Consider the following 19,525-nt stretch of genomic DNA (forward strand, 5'->3'; position numbering starts at 1 on the left):
GGAGAAACATTCCCCAGAGGTAAAATAATCACAGTATATTATGATTAAAGGATACAAAACTACAGTGCAATAAGGGAATACATTTAAGTGTTCTCTATCACTGTAGGATTACTCTAGCAAATGATAATGTTTAGTTTGAGAGAGCTAGAAGGAGGATACTGAATGTTCACAACACAAATGATACATGTTTGAGAGGATGCATATGCCAATCACCCTTTTCTGATCACTATACAGTATATGTACTGAAACATCACTATGTACCCAAGAATATGTACAATTATTATTTGCCAATTAAAGACTAAAACATAATGTTCTAAAAAGTATTTTTAAAAATTAATTTTAGAATTAAATTTAGTGAGATAGTGGCTAGCCTTGTGACTTGCTGGGAATCATATTCTATACCTAACAATCACTTCCCTTTCACTTCAGATCATGATTCAAATAATCTTTATACTGTTAACTCTCCTCCCCTTTGATAACCATCATTCTCCTATCCACCCTCACCATTTGCATTTCCTGTGAATCGTGGCTCCTTAGATTTCCCATTTAAAGGTTTGAGAATTAATTTTTTTTTGCACCTTGGTATTTACACGAGGCAAAAACAGTGAGTGAGCCAACATTGTTGCCAGAGGACACACAACTAGATGAATATAAAAATATTCAATCTGGAATTAAATTTTGAAGCATAAATCTGCCACTTGATCAATTCTATGAACTTGAAATTATGTGTATTAAATTTACATAAAATGAAAATTGTGAGAGAGGTATGGAACCTGAACATTATTTTCAATTTGAGAATAATTTGGAACTCTTGTTCCAATCTTTAGTTTATACCAAAGCAGATACTCTGCATGAAGTTACTTGTACATTAATAAGTTTTTGCACAGCATGGACAAGTGCTGTGTCTTGCACTTTGTTACATCAATTTGATTCTACCTGTCTGACTGTGGAAAAGGTCCTTATTTAAGGTTATGAAGGCTAACTAACATGCTTCTTACAATTATTTTAATTCTTTCAGTGCTGGTGCTGGAAGAACTGGCTGTTACATTGTGATTGACATCATGCTGGACATGGCTGAAAGAGAGGGTGTTGTTGATATCTACAATTGTGTCAAAGCCTTAAGATCTCGTCGTATCAATATGGTCCAGACAGAGGTATGTAGATTTACCTGTAGTGGACTTTTCTTTTTTTTTTTTTTTACGAACAAGCAAGAGTAGATGTCTTTCATATATACTCTACTCAACCAAGAGATTTTTTTCATATGTAATCAATATTAGCTCAGTCATATAGAAAAATATTGGTACTTTAATTCATATTATCATATAGAGAAAATTTTCTGTATTCTCTACCTTTGATAACAGAAAAGTGATACTAAAACTAATACAAAATTTTCTTTTTTCTTCTTTTGGTAGGAACAATACATTTTTATTCATGATGCCATTTTAGAAGCCTGCTTATGTGGTGAAACTGCTATACCTGTCTGTGAATTTAAAGCTGCATATTTTGATATGATTAGAATAGACTCTCAGACTAACTCTTCACATCTCAAGGATGAATTTCAGGTATTAACTATTTCTCAAACCTCTTTTATGACTTAATACATTTTGTTCTGGGTACTATCAATCCTTTTAAGGAAGGTCTTTTAAGTCAAATTTATAACCTTTCATTCTGTTTTAAATATAATACATATCTCTTTCATTATACATATTATATAGTCACTTTTCTATTAATGAATTCATATCTACTATATCTAAAATAAGTTCAGACTTAGGGAAGAGCAAGAGGGAAAGTTATCATAAAAGTCAAAATGAGTGGTGATTTGTGTGTATTTATAGACTTTTTTCATACAGTCATACAGATTTTGACCTGTGTCACTCACAATGTGATTAGATCAAGCACATTAATTACAATAACTGAGTCCGGGTGTATTGGTGGTTCTCACCTATAATACTAGTACTTTGGGAAGCCAAGTCAAGCAGATCTTGAGGTCAGCAGTTCGAGACTGGCCTGACCAACATGGCAAAACCTCATCTACAAAAAAAATACAAAGAAATAGGCAGGCATGGTGGCACATGCCTGTAGTCCCAGCTGTTCAGGAGGGTGAGATGGGAAGATCGCTTGACCTTGGAAGGTAGAGGCACTGTGGTGAGCCCAAGATATTGCCACTGCACTCCAACCTGGGAAACAGAGCAAGACCCTGTCTCAAAAAATAATAATAAATGAAGTTGGTAATAAATATTATTTCAAAATAGCCTTAAATGTTTTTACTGCCTTAAAACATCTCTGAAGGTGAGTGAAAATAAAATAAATAGCAGAGACCAAATTCTTTGATTGTTGGCCCAGTGCTCTTTCCAACATGCCATAGCTTATCTTCAAATATGGTAAGCCCAGATGTTATTACACATGATACCGTTTCCCACTGTGATGAAGGGTCATTATCATCATGGACTTCCTGATTGTATTTTCTTTGGTCAAGGCAATGCATTTTGCACATAGCAATGCTGTTTGGCTTCCCTTTTCCTTTTAAGAAGAGGAGCAATGTGTGTGTTGTTTCTTTTTCACTTCTCAGGCTTCATTAGCTTTAACCCAAAGTCTATCAGCTTGTCATAGTAGCAAATACCATTGCCTTGCACAAATCCTTCACTTTCTACTTGGTCTAATAAATATCTGATGGATCTGTGTTACACTGTTAAATGGGTCACTGTCATTTAACCTGGGTTCCCTTTTCGTTTTAGACTCTGAATTCAGTCACCCCTCGACTACAAGCTGAAGACTGCAGTATAGCATGCCTGCCAAGGAACCATGACAAGAACCGTTTCATGGACATGCTGCCACCTGACAGATGTCTGCCTTTTTTAATTACAATTGATGGGGAGAGCAGTAACTACATCAATGCTGCTCTTATGGACGTAAGAGACTGCCCTCTTTGTTAGTGTAGAGTGCTGTGAAAAGCTGTGTAATGTAACTGAACACTAGCTAGTTTTCTTTTTGAGAATATTGAAATAATTTGAAAAGAAAAATGGAAACTTTTATTGAAATATATTTTTTGGAGAATGATTTTAGATTTTCCCTCTAGGGATTTTTAAGAACTATCATTTTTATAGCTTTATTATAGATTTGGAGCTTGTCAGTTATTATATTCATAGAGTAAATATTTCATGTTATAAATTTCATCTTAATTATTTTCAGAAAAGAAAATCATGCTTTATCTATTTTGAATATAATTAGAAATGAATTTTTTTGAATCACAGAATGCCAAATCCTACAAAAATTGTGTTAATTTGGGAAATTTTTATTTCTGACAGTTGTTTTCATAATTTACAATTAACTTGTTGGCCATTAATCAATAAAGACTATTATAAGTAACTAGAGAAGGGATGGATAGTGTTATGTTAACACATCCATCATAATAAAAGAACGATCTTGCTCCATTCTAGTCTTAAACTGCCGAGTGTTGTAGCCCATAGACAGAACAATATGGAAAGAAAAGCTTTTTTTTGTTTGGTTTTTTTATTTTTTTATTTTTTATTTTTTGACATGGAGTCTCCCTGTGTCACCCAGGCTGGAGTGCAGTGGCACAATCTCGGCTCACTGCAACCTCTGCCTCCCGGGTTCAAGCGATTCTCCTGCCTCAGCCTCCTGAGTAACTTGGATTACAGGCACACACCACTAAGCCCAGCTATTTTTTCTTGCATTTTTAGTAGAGATGAGGTTTCACCACGTTGGCCAGGCTGGTCTTGAACTCCTGACCTCGTGATCCACCCACCTTGACCTACCAAGGAAAGAAAGTTTTAAATTATGACTTTGACCACTTTACTTTGGTTACCTTGGAAAGAGGCAAGAAAACCATCAAGGCTTAGAATCTTTTTAAAGAGTTTACTGACTTCATTTCTAGCTTTTGCCCTTTCTCCTATAAAACCATAGCAAGAAGAAATTAGAAGCCATGGTTCATTTCTTTCTGACTATAATCAGGCTTTCTAAGTTGTTGTTCCTGTTAAGCTCACATTCTATTTCTGAGTCGTCTTCACCAGTTACTTTGCTCTTTTTGGTGCCACAAAGTGGAATAGTCTAAAGGCAGGCTCTCATCTTTGCTGTGATCGCTCTTGCCTGGGAAAAGCTCTCATCCTTGCTGTTATCAGAGTCTTGCCTGGCCATTAATCACATCCACTTAAATCACATTAGATCCTAATTATACCTTTTCTTTTTATATTAGGTGTCTGGAAAGGCAAATACACTAAATAGATGGAGATGGCATACAATGCTTTTTCATTTCTGCATCTAGATATGGAATGAAAAAAACACATGTGTGAACAAGAAAAAGAATATTTAGAAAAGCACTGATGCCTTTGAAATTTTTGCCACTGGCATCTTTGTCAAATTCTTCTCAATTTCCAGATTGTCTCCTTTTCTTTATTTTTCTTTCTGAGACAAGGTCTGACTCTGTAGCACAGGCTAGAGTGTCGTGCATGATCACAGCTGACTGCAGCCTCAATCTCCTGGGTTCAAGTGATCCTCCCACCTTAGCCTACCGAGTAGCAAAGACTATAGGTGCATGCCACCACACCCAGCTAATTTTTTTTTATTTTTTGTAAAGATGGGGTCTTGCTTTCTGTCCAAGCTTGTCTTCATTTCAGCATGAAGACTGAACCTTGTAATCTACCTGTTCTTACTGTCTGCATACTCCGTTGTGATTCAAAAAAGACATTTCATAGTTAAAGGTGTTCTGGGGATTTAGTAGCGCAAATGAACCTTCAGAAAAGTAAAGCTGGTTTGATCCTGTTTCTCCCTACTCTTTTTCCCCATCATTAGTGTGATACCCTTTTACCAGGCCTATGAAATATTAGAGGTAAGGCCAAGGATTCTGTGATTTCAGAGCCTTACATATGTTCCTGCATTTAGAGAGAAAAGGAATAGGAAATCTTCAGTCTTTTCTCTTATCAGCTCCTCCTCACGCATGTCCCCTCCACTTTGACTCAAAAAATGAGTAAATAGCCATCAGTCTGCTTTGACTTACCTTTCCATGGAGCAGACATTTAATTGGGAAGAAAGCTTACTTTCTTCTGACTTTTCTCACTGTATTAGTTCGTTCTCAGGCTGCTAATAAAAACATACCTGAGATTGGATAATTTATAAAGGAATGAGATTTAATTGACTCACAGTTCCACAGGGCTGGGGAGGCCTCAGGAACCCTGCAATTATGGCAGAAGGGGAAGCAAACTCGTCCTTCTTCTCATGGTAGGAGGAAGGGGAAGGAGTGCCAAGCAAAAGGGGAAGCCCCTTATAAAACCATCAGATTTCATGAGAACTCACTCACTATCTCAAGAACAGCATGTGGGAAACCACCCCCATGATTCAGTTATCTCCACCTGGTCCTGCCCTTGAGCCACTGGAGATTATTACAATTCTACGTGAGATTTGGGTGGGCACATGTAACGGAACAATATCACTCATGAACCTTCATACCTTTCTTAGGAGGCACTCTTCCCAGCAGCACGTGTAACTTGGTAAGGTCTTGAGGTCATTTAGAAGTAGCAAGGTAAATTATTTTTGTCATCTACTCAGATTTATCCTGCAGTCTTCAGCAAGATGGGATGCCATGGTTAGCAGCATTTCCCAAATAATGGTAGCATCAGTGAAGTCCAAGAACCAGTTCCTGTGCTATGTTAATTAAGACTCTTGAACAACTTAAATAGTAGTATGATACAAATGAGTTATAAAATCATTGAAAATTTTCATCAACATTAGGGAAACCTATCCCAGGCTACTGTCTAATTACTATTACTGTTATTGCATATAATTAGTTTAAATCAAATGGTATTGTCCAGTCCAGATAAACATTGCTTTTACTATTTCTCCCTTTGGGAAGAGATAATATATTGTGTTCTGATTAAGAAGCACATGGTAAACAAGGAGCTATCTCTCCACTTTGTGGGGCCAGGAAGTGCATTGTTACTCTTTGGTGCTTTGGGATGGTAAATGGTTGAAACTGTCTTTCTGAACTTTGGTATATGTTAGAAATGCCTAGGAAGCTGTGGGAGGTGGATTGCCTACAAGATGCGCAGAATATCCTGATAATGTCCACATAATGTAAAAGTACAAGTGTTTGAGCTACTTGTGGTTTTTCTTATTTGTAGTAGAGAATAATAAAACAGTTTTACTTGCAGGCACACACACTATACACATACACAAATGATTGATAGACATACCAGGGGTTTTGTGCTTACTTTGCCTTCAGCCTCTCAGAGACTGATTATGTTTGGAAAATTGAAATAGCCCAACAGGTACCTTACAGAGGATGTTAACCTCAGAAGCTCTTTAGTTTCTTCTTTTGTATTTGTCCTGTATTTACATCTTTCAGTAAAGTAAAAATTCAGTTATTGACTTGAATTGCTTCAGAGACTTTGAAGTCTTCCACCAAATGGATTCATTACCATACTAGTTCAGTTCATTCCAGTGGCCTGAATCTCATATTCCATGGTTTAAGCATCACTCTGGTTCCCTCTGCATGTGAAGCTATTCCATCTTACTGGTCCTACATTGAAGTGTTTTGAATCTGTTTGTACAACTGATCATACATTTTAAGTTCTTATGTTTCTCCATCTACCTTGTTTCTTCACAGAGCTACAGGCAACCAGCTGCTTTCATCGTCACACAATACCCTCTGCCAAACACTGTGAAAGACTTCTGGAGATTAGTGTATGATTATGGCTGTACCTCCATTGTGATGTTAAACGAAGTCGACTTGTCCCAGGTTAATGGCTATGGGTTGCTTTTGTGTACTTATATACAACTTAATAAAGTAATAATGAAATGCTAAAATCTACTTTATACTATCCTAATTAGAAAAAATAATGCTCTTTTTTTTTCATTTTAAAACATTCATCATCTAGGGCTGCCCTCAGTACTGGCCAGAGGAAGGGATGCTACGATATGGCCCCATCCAAGTGGAATGTATGTCTTGTTCAATGGATTGTGATGTGATCAACCGGATTTTTAGGATATGCAATCTAACAAGAGTAAGTCACTATTGGATCCTTTGAGCTCATCTAGAATAGGTCAATCATAACCAAGATGTGGTATAATTTCATTCAGATAACAGGGAGACCAGAATTAATAAGCACTATATTATCCACTTTAAAGCTAGTAACCATCTTATGCCTTAGTACTTAAACAAAAATACAGGAACGCAGAAATGCTGGAAGCTAGATTTTTTTGGTCAGTCAGTAGACTAACATATTCCCTCTGGAAATATAGATGCACTGTCTCAATGAAGTTTGATAGGCTAGGCCTGGCCTCTGAGTGTGTGTAGATTTATCTTAAGGATGACTTCATGCTTTATTAGTATTGACATCCAGCCCAGAAATGGCATGCAATCAAAAAATAAGAACATTGCAATAACAATAATGACGGAAAAGCTGTACTGCAGGAGGAAAGAGAGATATGTTGGATCAGCCATTATATAGAAGCATTCCATGTCACTGTTCCAAGTCCATTATTGATTCTCCTACCTGCAATTTCATCTCCCTAAATGTCCGAACCTCTGGCTCTGCGCACATCTAAAGGTAGAACCAGTGCTGCTACCACGATGCCTTTTCCCAGCAGTAAGGTAGTAACTGTATTTCTCAGAAGTCTTTCTTCCCCTGACTCCTCATCTGCTTTCCATTACATGACAAATTAAATTTGAGTGGGGAGTATCTTAAAAAAAAAAAGTACTAATAAAAATGACCTAGATTATATAACCAAATAGCAAGCAGAATTTAAAAAGAATTAGTAACTTTCATGGAATTAAGCTCTTTTTTAGAGAGAAAGATTACTCTGTTTTTAAAGCACCAGCTCCATGGATGTGTATTATTTTGAGTGAGTGATTAGGACTGTCGTGTTTCGGTGTCTCTCATATCAAAATGACTATGTGTACGTCTGGTTAATAAGCCTGTATGTATACAGCTATGAGCAGGGAATGAAATCATATAGACTCCTATTGCTCATTTCAGTGGAGAAAAAAAGGATAACTTCAATCATCTCATAATATTCATGCATATCCTAGATGTTAATTTAAATGGAATCTCATTATGTCTGCACATCTGTTATGTTGTGGTTCTAGTAATATTTTAGTTAAAAAAAACCAGAGCTGCTGAAGACAGTAAGGCTTGTCAATTGAGCAGTTTTTGTGAAAAACTATTCTAGGAATGGGAACTGAAATGTGACATTTTTGTCAGCATATTTATTTATTTGTTTGCTTACTTACTGAATTGCCTCAGTAGTGGATATTCTGGTCCTTATTAGTACATGATGTTTTTTCCATTCTCACTCTCATCATTTAATATATTTAATATATTTAACATGTACCAGGAACAAGTTTGTGGAGTACTTAGGGCTTGTAAAGTACCAAAAGATGCATAGGCCCTTGTCGGTCTAATGTGATTTATCCATATATTTCATATTCTTCCTGATATTTTTTATTTAAGGTTTAAGGTTTTGATTCATTCTTTCAATGATACTACTTTCTGGGAAGTATTATGCAAAGTTCTACTGATACAGAGTGTAGGAAAAAAAGATTTCTGTGTACTTAAGGAATCTTTATTTTTGTAGGAAGGAAAGCATTAAACAAAAGTTATATAATCCTTTTTGTAAAAAAGTGATGCATTTTACAGCAAAAAAGTAAAGAATATAGAATGCTTAACTGGGTGATCTGACATAGCTATGTGATCAGAGATGACTTCTTTGAGATAATAGTATTTAAGCCAAAATTTAATGAATCAATAGAAATTAGTTTGGGGGTTGAGGTAACCAATCATCTTGGTTTGCCCAGGATGGGAGCTTTCCCAAGACACACAGGCTTCAATGCTAAGACCAGAGAAGTCCCAGGCAAACCTGGGACAAGTTGGGCATTCTATTTGGGATTGAGAAGAGCAAGCAAGAAAGAAGTATTCAAGGCAAAGGGTACAGTATATACAAAGTCCCCAAGGCAAGAAGTGACTTGATAAATGGATTAAAAGAAGACCAAGAGAAGGTTGAAGAAGGGGGTAGATCCAGATCACATAAATTTTTTTAAGCCATGACAACAATTTGGATTTTATGCTAAAATCATTTGAAAGCCATTAAAGCAGGAAATGACAAGATTGCATTTGCATTTTGAAACAATCATCATGCCTATAGTAAAAATGGATTGGAAGGAGATCAAAGTTTATTCAGGGAGATCAACTAGGAAGTAATTATCAGAACCTGTGACTGGTAGTGCATTGATGCCAATGATGATAAAGAGAAGGCAATGAATCTGAAAGTTATTTAGGAAATGTAATCATAGGAATGAATTACTGGATACATAGTGTGAGGGAGAAGAAGGTATAAAGGATGATTGCTATGTTTCCTGCTGTTGTCACTTAGAATGTTTTTGTATTAGCATGTACATATTTAGGATTTATATCAGCTAGACTCAATCCAATGTAAATGTCATTTGTATTGTAAATTGTATGCATCTTTTACTTTTTAGTAAAAATTGTAGTCCCAACTTATTTACATAAAAACACTTTTCCCTCTACAGCCACAGGAAGGTTATCTGATGGTACAACAGTTTCAGTACCTAGGATGGGCTTCTCATCGAGAAGTGCCTGGATCCAAAAGGTCATTCTTGAAACTGATACTGCAGGTGGAAAAGTGGCAGGAGGAATGCGAGGAAGGGGAAGGCCGGACGATTATCCACTGCCTGTGAGTAGGCAGCTCAGCCTGGCATTCACGGGGCCTTCATGCTTATTTTCTCATTTTCAGTGTTAAAGGCTATCTGACTTGCATCTTATGGACCTCCCATAGATGTTATTTTTAAACAGTCTTCTTGTCTCATCAGTCTATAATTAAGTTTATTTTGTATAATTTCTGAATATTATTACAAAGCTATATCATTTAGACTCTTTGGAACACTACTCTGAACAACTTCTGATTTACACAGTTTACAAATATATCAGAATCTCAAGGTCTAGATTGCAACAATTTATGCCTATAGCATATTCCTAAGTATAAGCCACTGATCTAATCTCATCCTCAAGTTTCCTTGTCTCTGCCTTGTACACATATAAAGCAAAATTAAGACACAAATGGAAAACAATTAAAAATACAGTCTTTTGTTTTCCCAAACATATGTGATGGTGTGACCTGTGGTCACCTGGTGCTGCTATCTAAAAATGCCTTTGCTTTCTTTGCTTTCAGAAATGGTGGTGGACGAAGTGGCATGTTCTGTGCTATCGGCATTGTCGTTGAAATGGTAAAACGGCAAAATGTTGTCGATGTTTTCCATGCGGTAAAGACACTAAGGAACAGCAAGCCAAACATGGTGGAAGCCCCGGTGAGTCACAGAACATTAGACTTGGAAGGCATCTTAGAGATTAGTTAGTCATATACCTACTTATTGATTTGACTTCACAGACACATAGGGAATCAGATGTGAAAATGAGATGTCGCGGGGACTTTCCTGCCTAATTAATGGATTGCTGAACATCCCCCTCTACCCACAGACAATCACATATCACATAAACTGCTAATCATGAAACTAATTTCATTTATTATGGGAAATTCACAGGATTTTTTTTTCTGTTATACCCAATAAATATTTGCTGCAGTAAACTTTAGTAAATGGTCCTATAAGAATAAATCCTGTATCAAGTGTATGTCTAAGGGATACAGGTTTCATCAGTACCTTAGATACCAGTGTTTTTAAAGGGCAACTGAAATTTAGTTTTGTCATTATCTATAATTCTTCATTTTCTGATCAAATTATAAATGATTAAACTATCATTGTTAAGTTTTCAGCTTTTACCAACTGTAGAGGGCAGTTCGTATCATGCTACTTGAGCTTGTCAAGGCTCATAAAGTCAGAACATAGCTTACAAAATAAGATCTGATAGATATGTGTGTGTGATGGTTCATCTAGGTGAAGCTCTATGCAGAGTAAGAAAGTTACACTTATCTAACACATTTTACTTCTAAAACGAGATATCTGTGGGTTAAGTGTATGTATGTGCATGGTGGGAGCAGGTTAGAAGCACCTGTGTAATTTATGCTCACAGAAAAGTAAACCAGAAAAACCAAGGCATCATTGTTGCTTGCCCTACATTTATCAAGATGATCAGATAAGTAGAATGAGCAATTCAATAAACCTTTAAAGTATTTCACCACTTCCTGCTCATGGATTGCTCACACAAGAGTTGCATTGCTTCCTGAGACAAAATCTGAAGACTTAGGTTTATACTGTTTCATTTTTACAAGCGGTACCAGACTTCCACCCTTTCTACAGGTGCTCCTTAAGCTCCGTCTCTGCACCACCTCATTCCCCTGTGTTGTTGCAGCTGTCTACACAAGATTACATTGGTTTTGACTGGGGTGCTGGCTGTGGAGATGAGAAAGGGGGGTGAATTGGAGCGATTTTTTGAGGCGGAACTCTCAGATCATCTTAGCAACTGAATGAATAGTGGTTATGTCTTTAAACTCTTTTCAGTTTGAAGATTTCTTGATGTAAACTCTGCCTCCATTTTTCAGATCAAGTCTTAAAATCATCAGTGGGATCACTTCTGACTGCAGAATTCAACTTTCACCTCCAAATTTAACTGATTTCCCACTTTTTTAATAAAAATAAATAAATCTATGGTTAAACTATGCCATTCTGGAACCTTCCAGAAAGTTACTATTTTCCTTTACATTCATGTCTCTTGAATCCTGAGCACCCCACCTCTGATTTGTGTTTAATCAGTGTTGATGATTAATCTAATGGGCTATGGAGTTGAGCTGACAGTTTGGTGAGGAGATTTAGAGTGTAGGCAAAATTACTGGAGACTGCTTAAAGAGACATAACTATTTTGAGGCACATTTTGGTTCCTTGAATGCACTCCTACAGTAGTAGGTGAATTTGAAACATACCTACTTGGTAAATAGTGTTGGAATGATAAAGACCTCTTAAGGAAAGTTTTATTGCCCTAGTTTATTGCTGGAGATACCTGGAACTTCTCTTCCAAAATAATATGCATTTTAGACTGTTCTCCAGCCTGAATTTTACCCACTTGAATGAACTGAGTTGGGAATTTTTAAATGAATTACATATTGTAAGTAATAATTTATGATATGGTCTCTGAATTTTTCTAAAATCTTATTATGAAGCAAGTCCATAGATGAGCTTAGAGGAAAGGCAGTCTTAACTCAAAAATTGTATTGCCATTATGTTGTCTTAAACATATAAAGGCAGCAGAAATAAATTTTCAGGTACAAGTAGGCTCAAAATTTAAAACCACTAACCATTCTTGAAAATTGTCCTTAAATACTCTGATGGAAGAAAACAATGCCAAAAATTAAGAACTTGAAATTGTGTAAATGGCTGTTTAAAATGGCTGGCTTTTTTTTTTCTCAAGGAAATTGTCTGAAATATATGGAGAAAAACATTTGCAGTTGATCACTGTAGCATTATAAAATAGAGAAAAAAAAATAAAAGCAACTTAATAGTCAAACAATCCATATGTTTGGTTTTTATGTGGTATTAAAAGATGTTAAATAACATGGAAAAAGAATTGTAACAATGTTAAATTTTAAAAGTTACAATGTTAAATTTTAAAAGTATTTGAAATTATACTTTGAAATATACATAGTTATATTTATTCTAAGATAATTATTTCAACCATGCACAAAAAGAACTGACCCAAACTAAGGTGATATTTTAACAATTTCTTCTGATAATAGAATTATAGCTCTTTTTCTCATTCTTTATATTTTTCTGTGCTGAAGAACTGTTCTGTAATGATCAAGTATTACTATTATAATCAGATAAAAAATTCTAGACATTTAAAAATTGATGGAAAATATGAGGCAAAGATAAAATGTCTTTTTAAGATAAATTTCCTTTTTCTTAAATGGATCATTAGACTCAAGTATAAAATATGTATGCCTAGATATTAATCTTGTATATAGAAAAAATAAATTGTAATCCTTGAATAATCTAAATTGATTGTCAAGTTTCATTTGGTAACTATTATTCACCATTAGTCTCTTTCTTAACTTTTCTCAGTCTTTGGGTTTTGATATCTTTCAGGAGCAATACCGTTTCTGCTATGATGTAGCTTTGGAGTACCTGGAATCATCTTAGTTGGGTGAGACTCTTTAAAGTGCGTCCACGAGGAAACCTGTTCATCTATTGAGCCAGCAGCTGTTGCACCTGTTACACTTGTGCAGAAAGATTTTAATGTGGGGGGTGGGAGACTTTTACATTTGAGAGGTAAAAGTATTTTTCTTATGAAGTTGTGTATCTTAATAAAAAGAACTTCATTAGTTTTTATTACTATATTAAAGCATCAACATTTCATGCCACATAAATTATATTTAATAAGAACCAGATTCAAATGAGAAACTTATTGGTGTTTGTACAGTGAACATGCCACCTATTCACTCGTGGTTTCAGTAGAGCAGCTACCACATGTTGCATGAGTTCATACTTTCTACGTGGCACTTTTCTCCCTTTTTAAAATGAAAGCTGATGAATCTTAAAAGGAAAAAGAAAAGAAAAGCTGTGCAAATTCATAGTAAAGTTCATTTTTTATATGTTTCAAGTGTAGCAGATCTCTATATAAATATATAAATATATAAAACTGGCTTATTTTCTTTTAATGTGCAATGATGGCTGGATCATTTAAAGTTCTTTTTAGAAAATAACATAAGCCAAAGACTCAAGTGTAAATATGTCTATATGGAGAAAGCACATTATATTTATTGGTTACTTACATTCCCTTTTTGATGGCTAAAACACTACCACCACACAATCATCTTTTTTTTCTTGAAGAAAAAGCTTTTTCTTTAGCTGAAATCAATTGTAAACGATTTTTGTAGATTATTTTTTGTATGTTTTAGTGTAAGTAGAGGATAAACTTTTTATTCATAAACCAGGAAGCAATGTTCTTTATAGTGATTCTCTTGTGTACATGCTTGTGAATTAAATTTGTGTAAAATCCCTTGGCAATTGGTCTTTTAATATAGGACCAAATTAAAACATTTTGCTGAAAATGTATAGTTTTTCACAATTTCATTAGGTAAATAATGGTTTGGTGATCATACATGAGAAATGTACACATTAAAAGGCCTTGCTGACAACTTGCACAATGTTGAACATAGCCTTTAAGCATCATTTAAATTTTAAAGGAATTGATTTTTTCAGCGTGTGGCCCATCACTGGTCGAGAAAACAAGATGGCAACATATATGCTTTCAGGGTCAAATTTTAGCAAACTGTAAACTGTCAGGGTGATAAAATGTTTCTCTTGAAGTTTACATGCACAAGCTTTGGGTTCTGACTATAAAAAGTGTGAACAAATCAATGCCAGATTGCTGTTTTGCGCATCGTCATGGGATTCTTAAGTGAACCTTTCTAAATGTGGTCTTGTTCACATGCTCTATGTAGCTGTAACTTCACATCATCAGCTTGCAGTTTGTAATTGACTAAAGCATTCCAGTGTCCTCTTTCTAGATTGCCAGTTCATGACATGGTGCTTATAAAGATTTAATTAAAGTAAGAATGAAATAAAGTTTTTATAATTATCATAGTTACTGTTTGCACATCATTTTTTCCTCTTAATGTTCATGCCTTCAGTACTAAATGAATAGCTTATTCCTACACTCACTGATACAAGTAGGCCACAAAAACTCTATTCAAAATAAAACTAATCTCCAAGCTCTAGTTTCTTTCATTTTTATTTTCTTAATTGAATGCCAAAATATCCAGTACATGGAGGCAGAAAAGGCCTGGAGATTGACATCATTTTTTGTTTGTTTCTATATTAATCCATCTATGTAATACGTGTTTTCTATTTATGTATGTCACTATCCATTTATGTAATATGCATCTTACTTTTTCTTATAACAAACAGGACAAATAGTACTTATCATCCCTATTTTACAGATGATGAAATGGAAGCTAATGAAAAGGTACATGATTTGTCAACAGATTCATTCTTACTTAGCATCTATGTCTTTATCATTAAACACATTGTTTCCCAAATGTCACAAAGATAGACAAAGAAAATTTAGAATTTCATTTCTATGGTTCTTCATCAGTTTTCTCTTAAAGTCGTATTATCTTCGTGGGCATCTTCAATCTCCCATTTGCTATGTACTTTATTAGAAAACTTGTGTCTTTCTTTTGCAAAAATTCAGATAAAGCAACCTTTTCCTAGTAAAGCTGATTTTCATTTAATCATGGAGGCATTTAACAAAAAATCCACATACTCTCCCAAAATCTTTTTTTACCCAGTTACTTTTACTATGTTATCCTATAGAGGATTCTGTTTCACTGTGTGACCTTGACTTCATTTCTACTCACATGATTGCACCACACACCAGCAAAATCATTATGAGCACAACTGTCCACAAAGCTCAGAGGTCTATGCAGCCCCTGAAATTCAAAAAACAAGAGTTCTCTTTCTTTGCAACAGGAAATTAAAATGTCATGCTTGCTTTGTTTGGGCACCATAGAAGCCACTTTATCAGGAGACAATGGGAGAGAGGCTGCCTGTTATTCTCAAAACTCAAATTCAAAAGCTCATGCTTTATATATCCTTAAGGGGCTTCCCAAGTAGTCTTAACTATGCTTTCCAAAACCCCCAGCCATGCTCCTCTGGGCAGATGTCCTGGCAGAGCTCTACATGCTTTTCATTAGTTTATGCCTTCCTATTCCTAAACTAGTTATTTCTTAAGTGGCTGTCATGTAGTTGGATTTTATAGACCTCCTTTGTATAATTATCACTAAGGAAATGTTGGAAGTGTGTGGACCAGAGACAAACCAGCAACTGGGAATTTTTGAGTTTTAAAATCATTCTTGAAAACAAGTGTTAGCTCTCTTAGATCTGTCTTCTAGCCTTTCCTAATACTTAGGCTTTGGAGTCTGTATTAGTTAGGGTTCTCGAGAGAGACAGAAATAATAGAATAAGTATATAAAGGAGTTTATTAATTATTAACTTATATGATCACAAAGTCCCACAATAGGCTGTCTGCAAGCTTGAGGAGCAGGAAAGCCAGTCTGAGTCTCAAAACTGAAGAACTTGGAGTCCAGTGTTCTAGGGAAGGAAGTATCCAGCACAGGAGAAAGATGTAGCCAGGGAGGTTAGGCCAGTCTTGTATTTTCAGTCTTCTGCCTCCTTTATATTGGCTGGCAGCTGATTAAATTGTGCCCACCAGATTAAGGGTGCAGACCTGCCTTCCCTAACCCACTGACTCAAATGTTAATCTCTTTTGGCAACACCTTCACAGACACACCCAGGATTAATACTTTGTATCCTTCAATCCAATCAAGTTGACATTCAGTATTAACCATCAGAGTTTTTAGATAAAGGTGTTCCTGTGTTGCAGCCCAATGATCTCTGACATTGATAAACATAACGGAGGATATTTTTTGCCTGGGCATGGAGAGGCCACATGTTTCCCTGCACACTGATGTGCTCATTCAGTATTCATCTTACCACAGAATCTCTTGGGTTCCAGGCATTCATGTTGTAAACTTGGAATCAGCCGGTTCCTGCTCCTTCTCATATCTACTCTCTTTCCAGAAAATGGTATGAAAGAAGAGGTTCTTAGCATCTGAACTTACTAGATACCAGTAAATACTAAAATGCAGGAGAGCAGTGGCAGGTTGTAGCTCAACTGGATATATGAGATGGGCAGTCTACTAGCTTTAAAGGACCACCTTTGAGATTTGCCTTTCTTTTTTTTATTTTTATTTTTTATTTTATTTTTGGAATGGAGTTTCACTCTTCTCGAACAGGCTGGAGTGCAATGATGCGATCTTGGCTCACTGCAACCTCTGCCTCCTGAGTTCAAGCAATTCTCCTGCCTCAGTCTCCCAAGTAGCTGGGATTTGTAATCCTGCCACCATGTCCCGCTATTTTTTGTATTTTTAGTAGACACAGCATTTTGCCATGTTGGCCAGGCTGGTCTCGAACTTCTGTAATCCCAGCACTTTGGGAGGTCAAGGTGGAATCCCATACCCTGGGTATAATATGTAATATTTACCCTGTGAAATATTTTCACAGGCAGAGGCTCCACATCCTTCCTAAATTTATTTCAGTGTTTTAGTAAACACCCCTATTTAATGTGGAGTCAGTGTGCTATTTCATTCAACACTAAATGAAGATAGAAGGCAACTGGCTATGCCTCCCTTAATAATTTCTGTTTGCATATTATGTCATAGTCTCACAGAGTAGGGAGGTTTGTAGTAGTAGAGATATCTGAATTTGTTTACAACTCTGGTCTATTCAGTCTGCAGAGTATTAGAGTATTATTCTATCTCTCTGAAACTAAAAGGAAAAGCCCTGTCTTGGGATCCACTTTAAGTAAGCTATAAGTGGCTTTCGGAATATAAATGCCCCAAAAATCAATGGAAATATGGTAGATCTATATGACACTTCTGAACTTCCAGTTTCCTCCAACATGATTTGAAATGTTCACCTGGAAGATAACAAACAACAGAGAGACCCTGTTATCAAATCCAGAAAGACACCAATGGAGAGTTTCTAAACCATTGAAGCAAACATAGGTCCCTATGGAATATCTGAAAGTGCCCTCTTTAATGTTAAGACTATGTTGAAACTAATCAACTACATCAGAATAAATCAGCAGTCAATATTCTGTGTTAGATGTTAAGTATTGTCGATCATTTAATACAATTGGCAAGTCCATCATCATGAGATGTTATCTGTCATAAAATGCCTTCCCCCTCATGCTCTCTGGGCAGATTTGTTTAGTCTTTTAGATTCTATTAGTCTTGATTCCATAAGGAATAAGTAGCATTTAGGCCAAAAGAATCCAACCCTCAGTACTTAGATGTAATCTATGCAGTCTATTCAGCTGTAGAATATAAAGAAGAGGAATATCTAAATTGAATCGCCAATACCTTCTATTTATTTATTTATGAGACAAAATCTCACTCTGTCTCCCAGGCTGGCAGTGGCACGATCTCAGCTCACTGCAACTTCCACCTCCTGATTCCAAGCGATTCTCCTGCCTCGGCCTCCTGAGTAGCTGGGACTACAGGCGTGTGCCACCATGCCCAGCTAATTTTTGTATTTTTAGCAGAGATGGGGTTTCGTCATGTTGGCCTGGCTGGTCTCAAACTCCTGACCTCGTGATCTGCCTACCTCGGCCTCCCAAAGTGCTTGGATTACAGGCATGAGCCACCACACTCAGCCTCTTTTCTTAAATAGAAATTAGAATGTACAGATGGCCAAAAACCATGCATGTAAACAATGCTGCATGGTTGTGGAGATAAAATCTAACAAAGAAAGTATAGGAAAAATATGAATGTCATGACATCCACCTGTTATTTGTTGAGAAAGGAGTGGGAAATTCACGCCTGCTAGACCAGCAGGAACCATGAGTGTGGGAAGTGGGCCATGTATATTTAAGAATGGTCACTCAGGTCATAGTATTACAACAAACGTCCTTAGCCTGTGTGTTTCCTAATAGAAATATTTTTCATCTCTACAAAAAAATTCTGCCTAAAACATGTGTTATTAAAACACATGTTCCTACTGATTAATCTTGCATTTTCCCACTGTTGATTCAAAAATGGATACTAGATATTCTGCCATCTTCAGCTGTACAATAAGAAACACAAAAATGTGAGTGATGACAAATGGTACCTGCTGTTTGACATGGGGACAAAGGGAGCAGTGGGAGAGCTGCCCCCACTGGGACTCGCAAGCACATTCAGCACCTGCAGCAGGACTTACCTCCCAGCAGCCTTTGCTGCACAGGAATATGGACCCAAGCACGCGCCATTCCCAAGAGAAGATAAAAATCAAAATGTTTAGATTAATTCAAAAATTGTTTGAATATTAGTAAACAATTACGTTTAGAAATACAGACAAAAACAAACCTCTGGCCCGACTCTGTGCAGAACAACCTGTCTGAAGGCTACACCTGCTGTGGTTGTATAAGAGCTGCAGGCTTCAGTCTGTGACCTCCATTGTGGAATAACTGGTTTTACTGTTTTGACTTTTAAAATCATTTGAAAGAAATATGAGTTTTAGCTGTCTTAAAATAGCTATCATAGCTGTTTTCCATACTTGTTCTTTTTCCTATTTGCCTTATTTCCTCATTTATTTTTCTGTTTTAAAAATACATATAGATGAATCTTAACTCCTAAGATAAAAACGAAACAACAAAAACAAAATCAGCTTCTCTTTTTGCTCCTTTGTGTTTGAACTAACTTCAGAAAAGTATGTTTCAGAAAATAATTCTCACATTTTACCTAGTAAGCACTCCCCAAAATGATGACTGGGAAATAATTCTTCTGGAAATAATAGTACTGAGAACTCAAAAGGGGAGCAGTTGTTCTGTAAGCCGTGGGATGGCCAGAGCCATTTTAGTCACAAGTGCAGAACAGCATCTGTGGAAGCACCGCATTTCCAGATTGTGATGATACCTGCTGGCTGCCATGGCAGGTGTAAAGCAGTGTGGGCCCTTGCCAGCTCACAGTGGGAACCTGAACTCTAGTTCTATAAATGTAATTA

General features: G+C 36.2%; 1 protein-coding gene across 11 annotated transcripts in view; it reads left to right on the forward strand.

The window, feature by feature from the left end:
* The window catches only part of PTPRK (protein tyrosine phosphatase receptor type K), a 554,712-nt gene extending 540,149 nt beyond the window's left edge, over positions 1 to 14,563 (forward strand). For all 11 annotated transcript variants that reach the window (XM_012435091.2, XM_012435093.2, XM_012435094.2 and 8 more), the window contains 8 exons: positions 1,019 to 1,154; positions 1,413 to 1,562; positions 2,736 to 2,909; positions 6,620 to 6,751; positions 6,891 to 7,016; positions 9,542 to 9,705; positions 10,201 to 10,336; positions 13,064 to 14,563. In XM_012435091.2, the coding sequence (XP_012290514.1) occupies positions 1,019 to 1,154; positions 1,413 to 1,562; positions 2,736 to 2,909; positions 6,620 to 6,751; positions 6,891 to 7,016; positions 9,542 to 9,705; positions 10,201 to 10,336; positions 13,064 to 13,117 (1,072 nt within the window). In that variant the 3' untranslated portion in view covers positions 13,118 to 14,563. The remainder of the gene's footprint in view (positions 1 to 1,018; positions 1,155 to 1,412; positions 1,563 to 2,735; positions 2,910 to 6,619; positions 6,752 to 6,890; positions 7,017 to 9,541; positions 9,706 to 10,200; positions 10,337 to 13,063) is intronic.
* The last annotated feature ends 4,962 nt before the right edge of the window (positions 14,564 to 19,525 follow it).

The sequence above is a fragment of the Aotus nancymaae genome, unplaced genomic scaffold (genome assembly GCF_030222135.1).
Source record: "Aotus nancymaae isolate 86718 unplaced genomic scaffold, 86718_ANA_hifiasm-v0.15.2.pri h1tg000040l, whole genome shotgun sequence".
NCBI lineage: Eukaryota > Metazoa > Chordata > Mammalia > Primates > Aotidae > Aotus > Aotus nancymaae.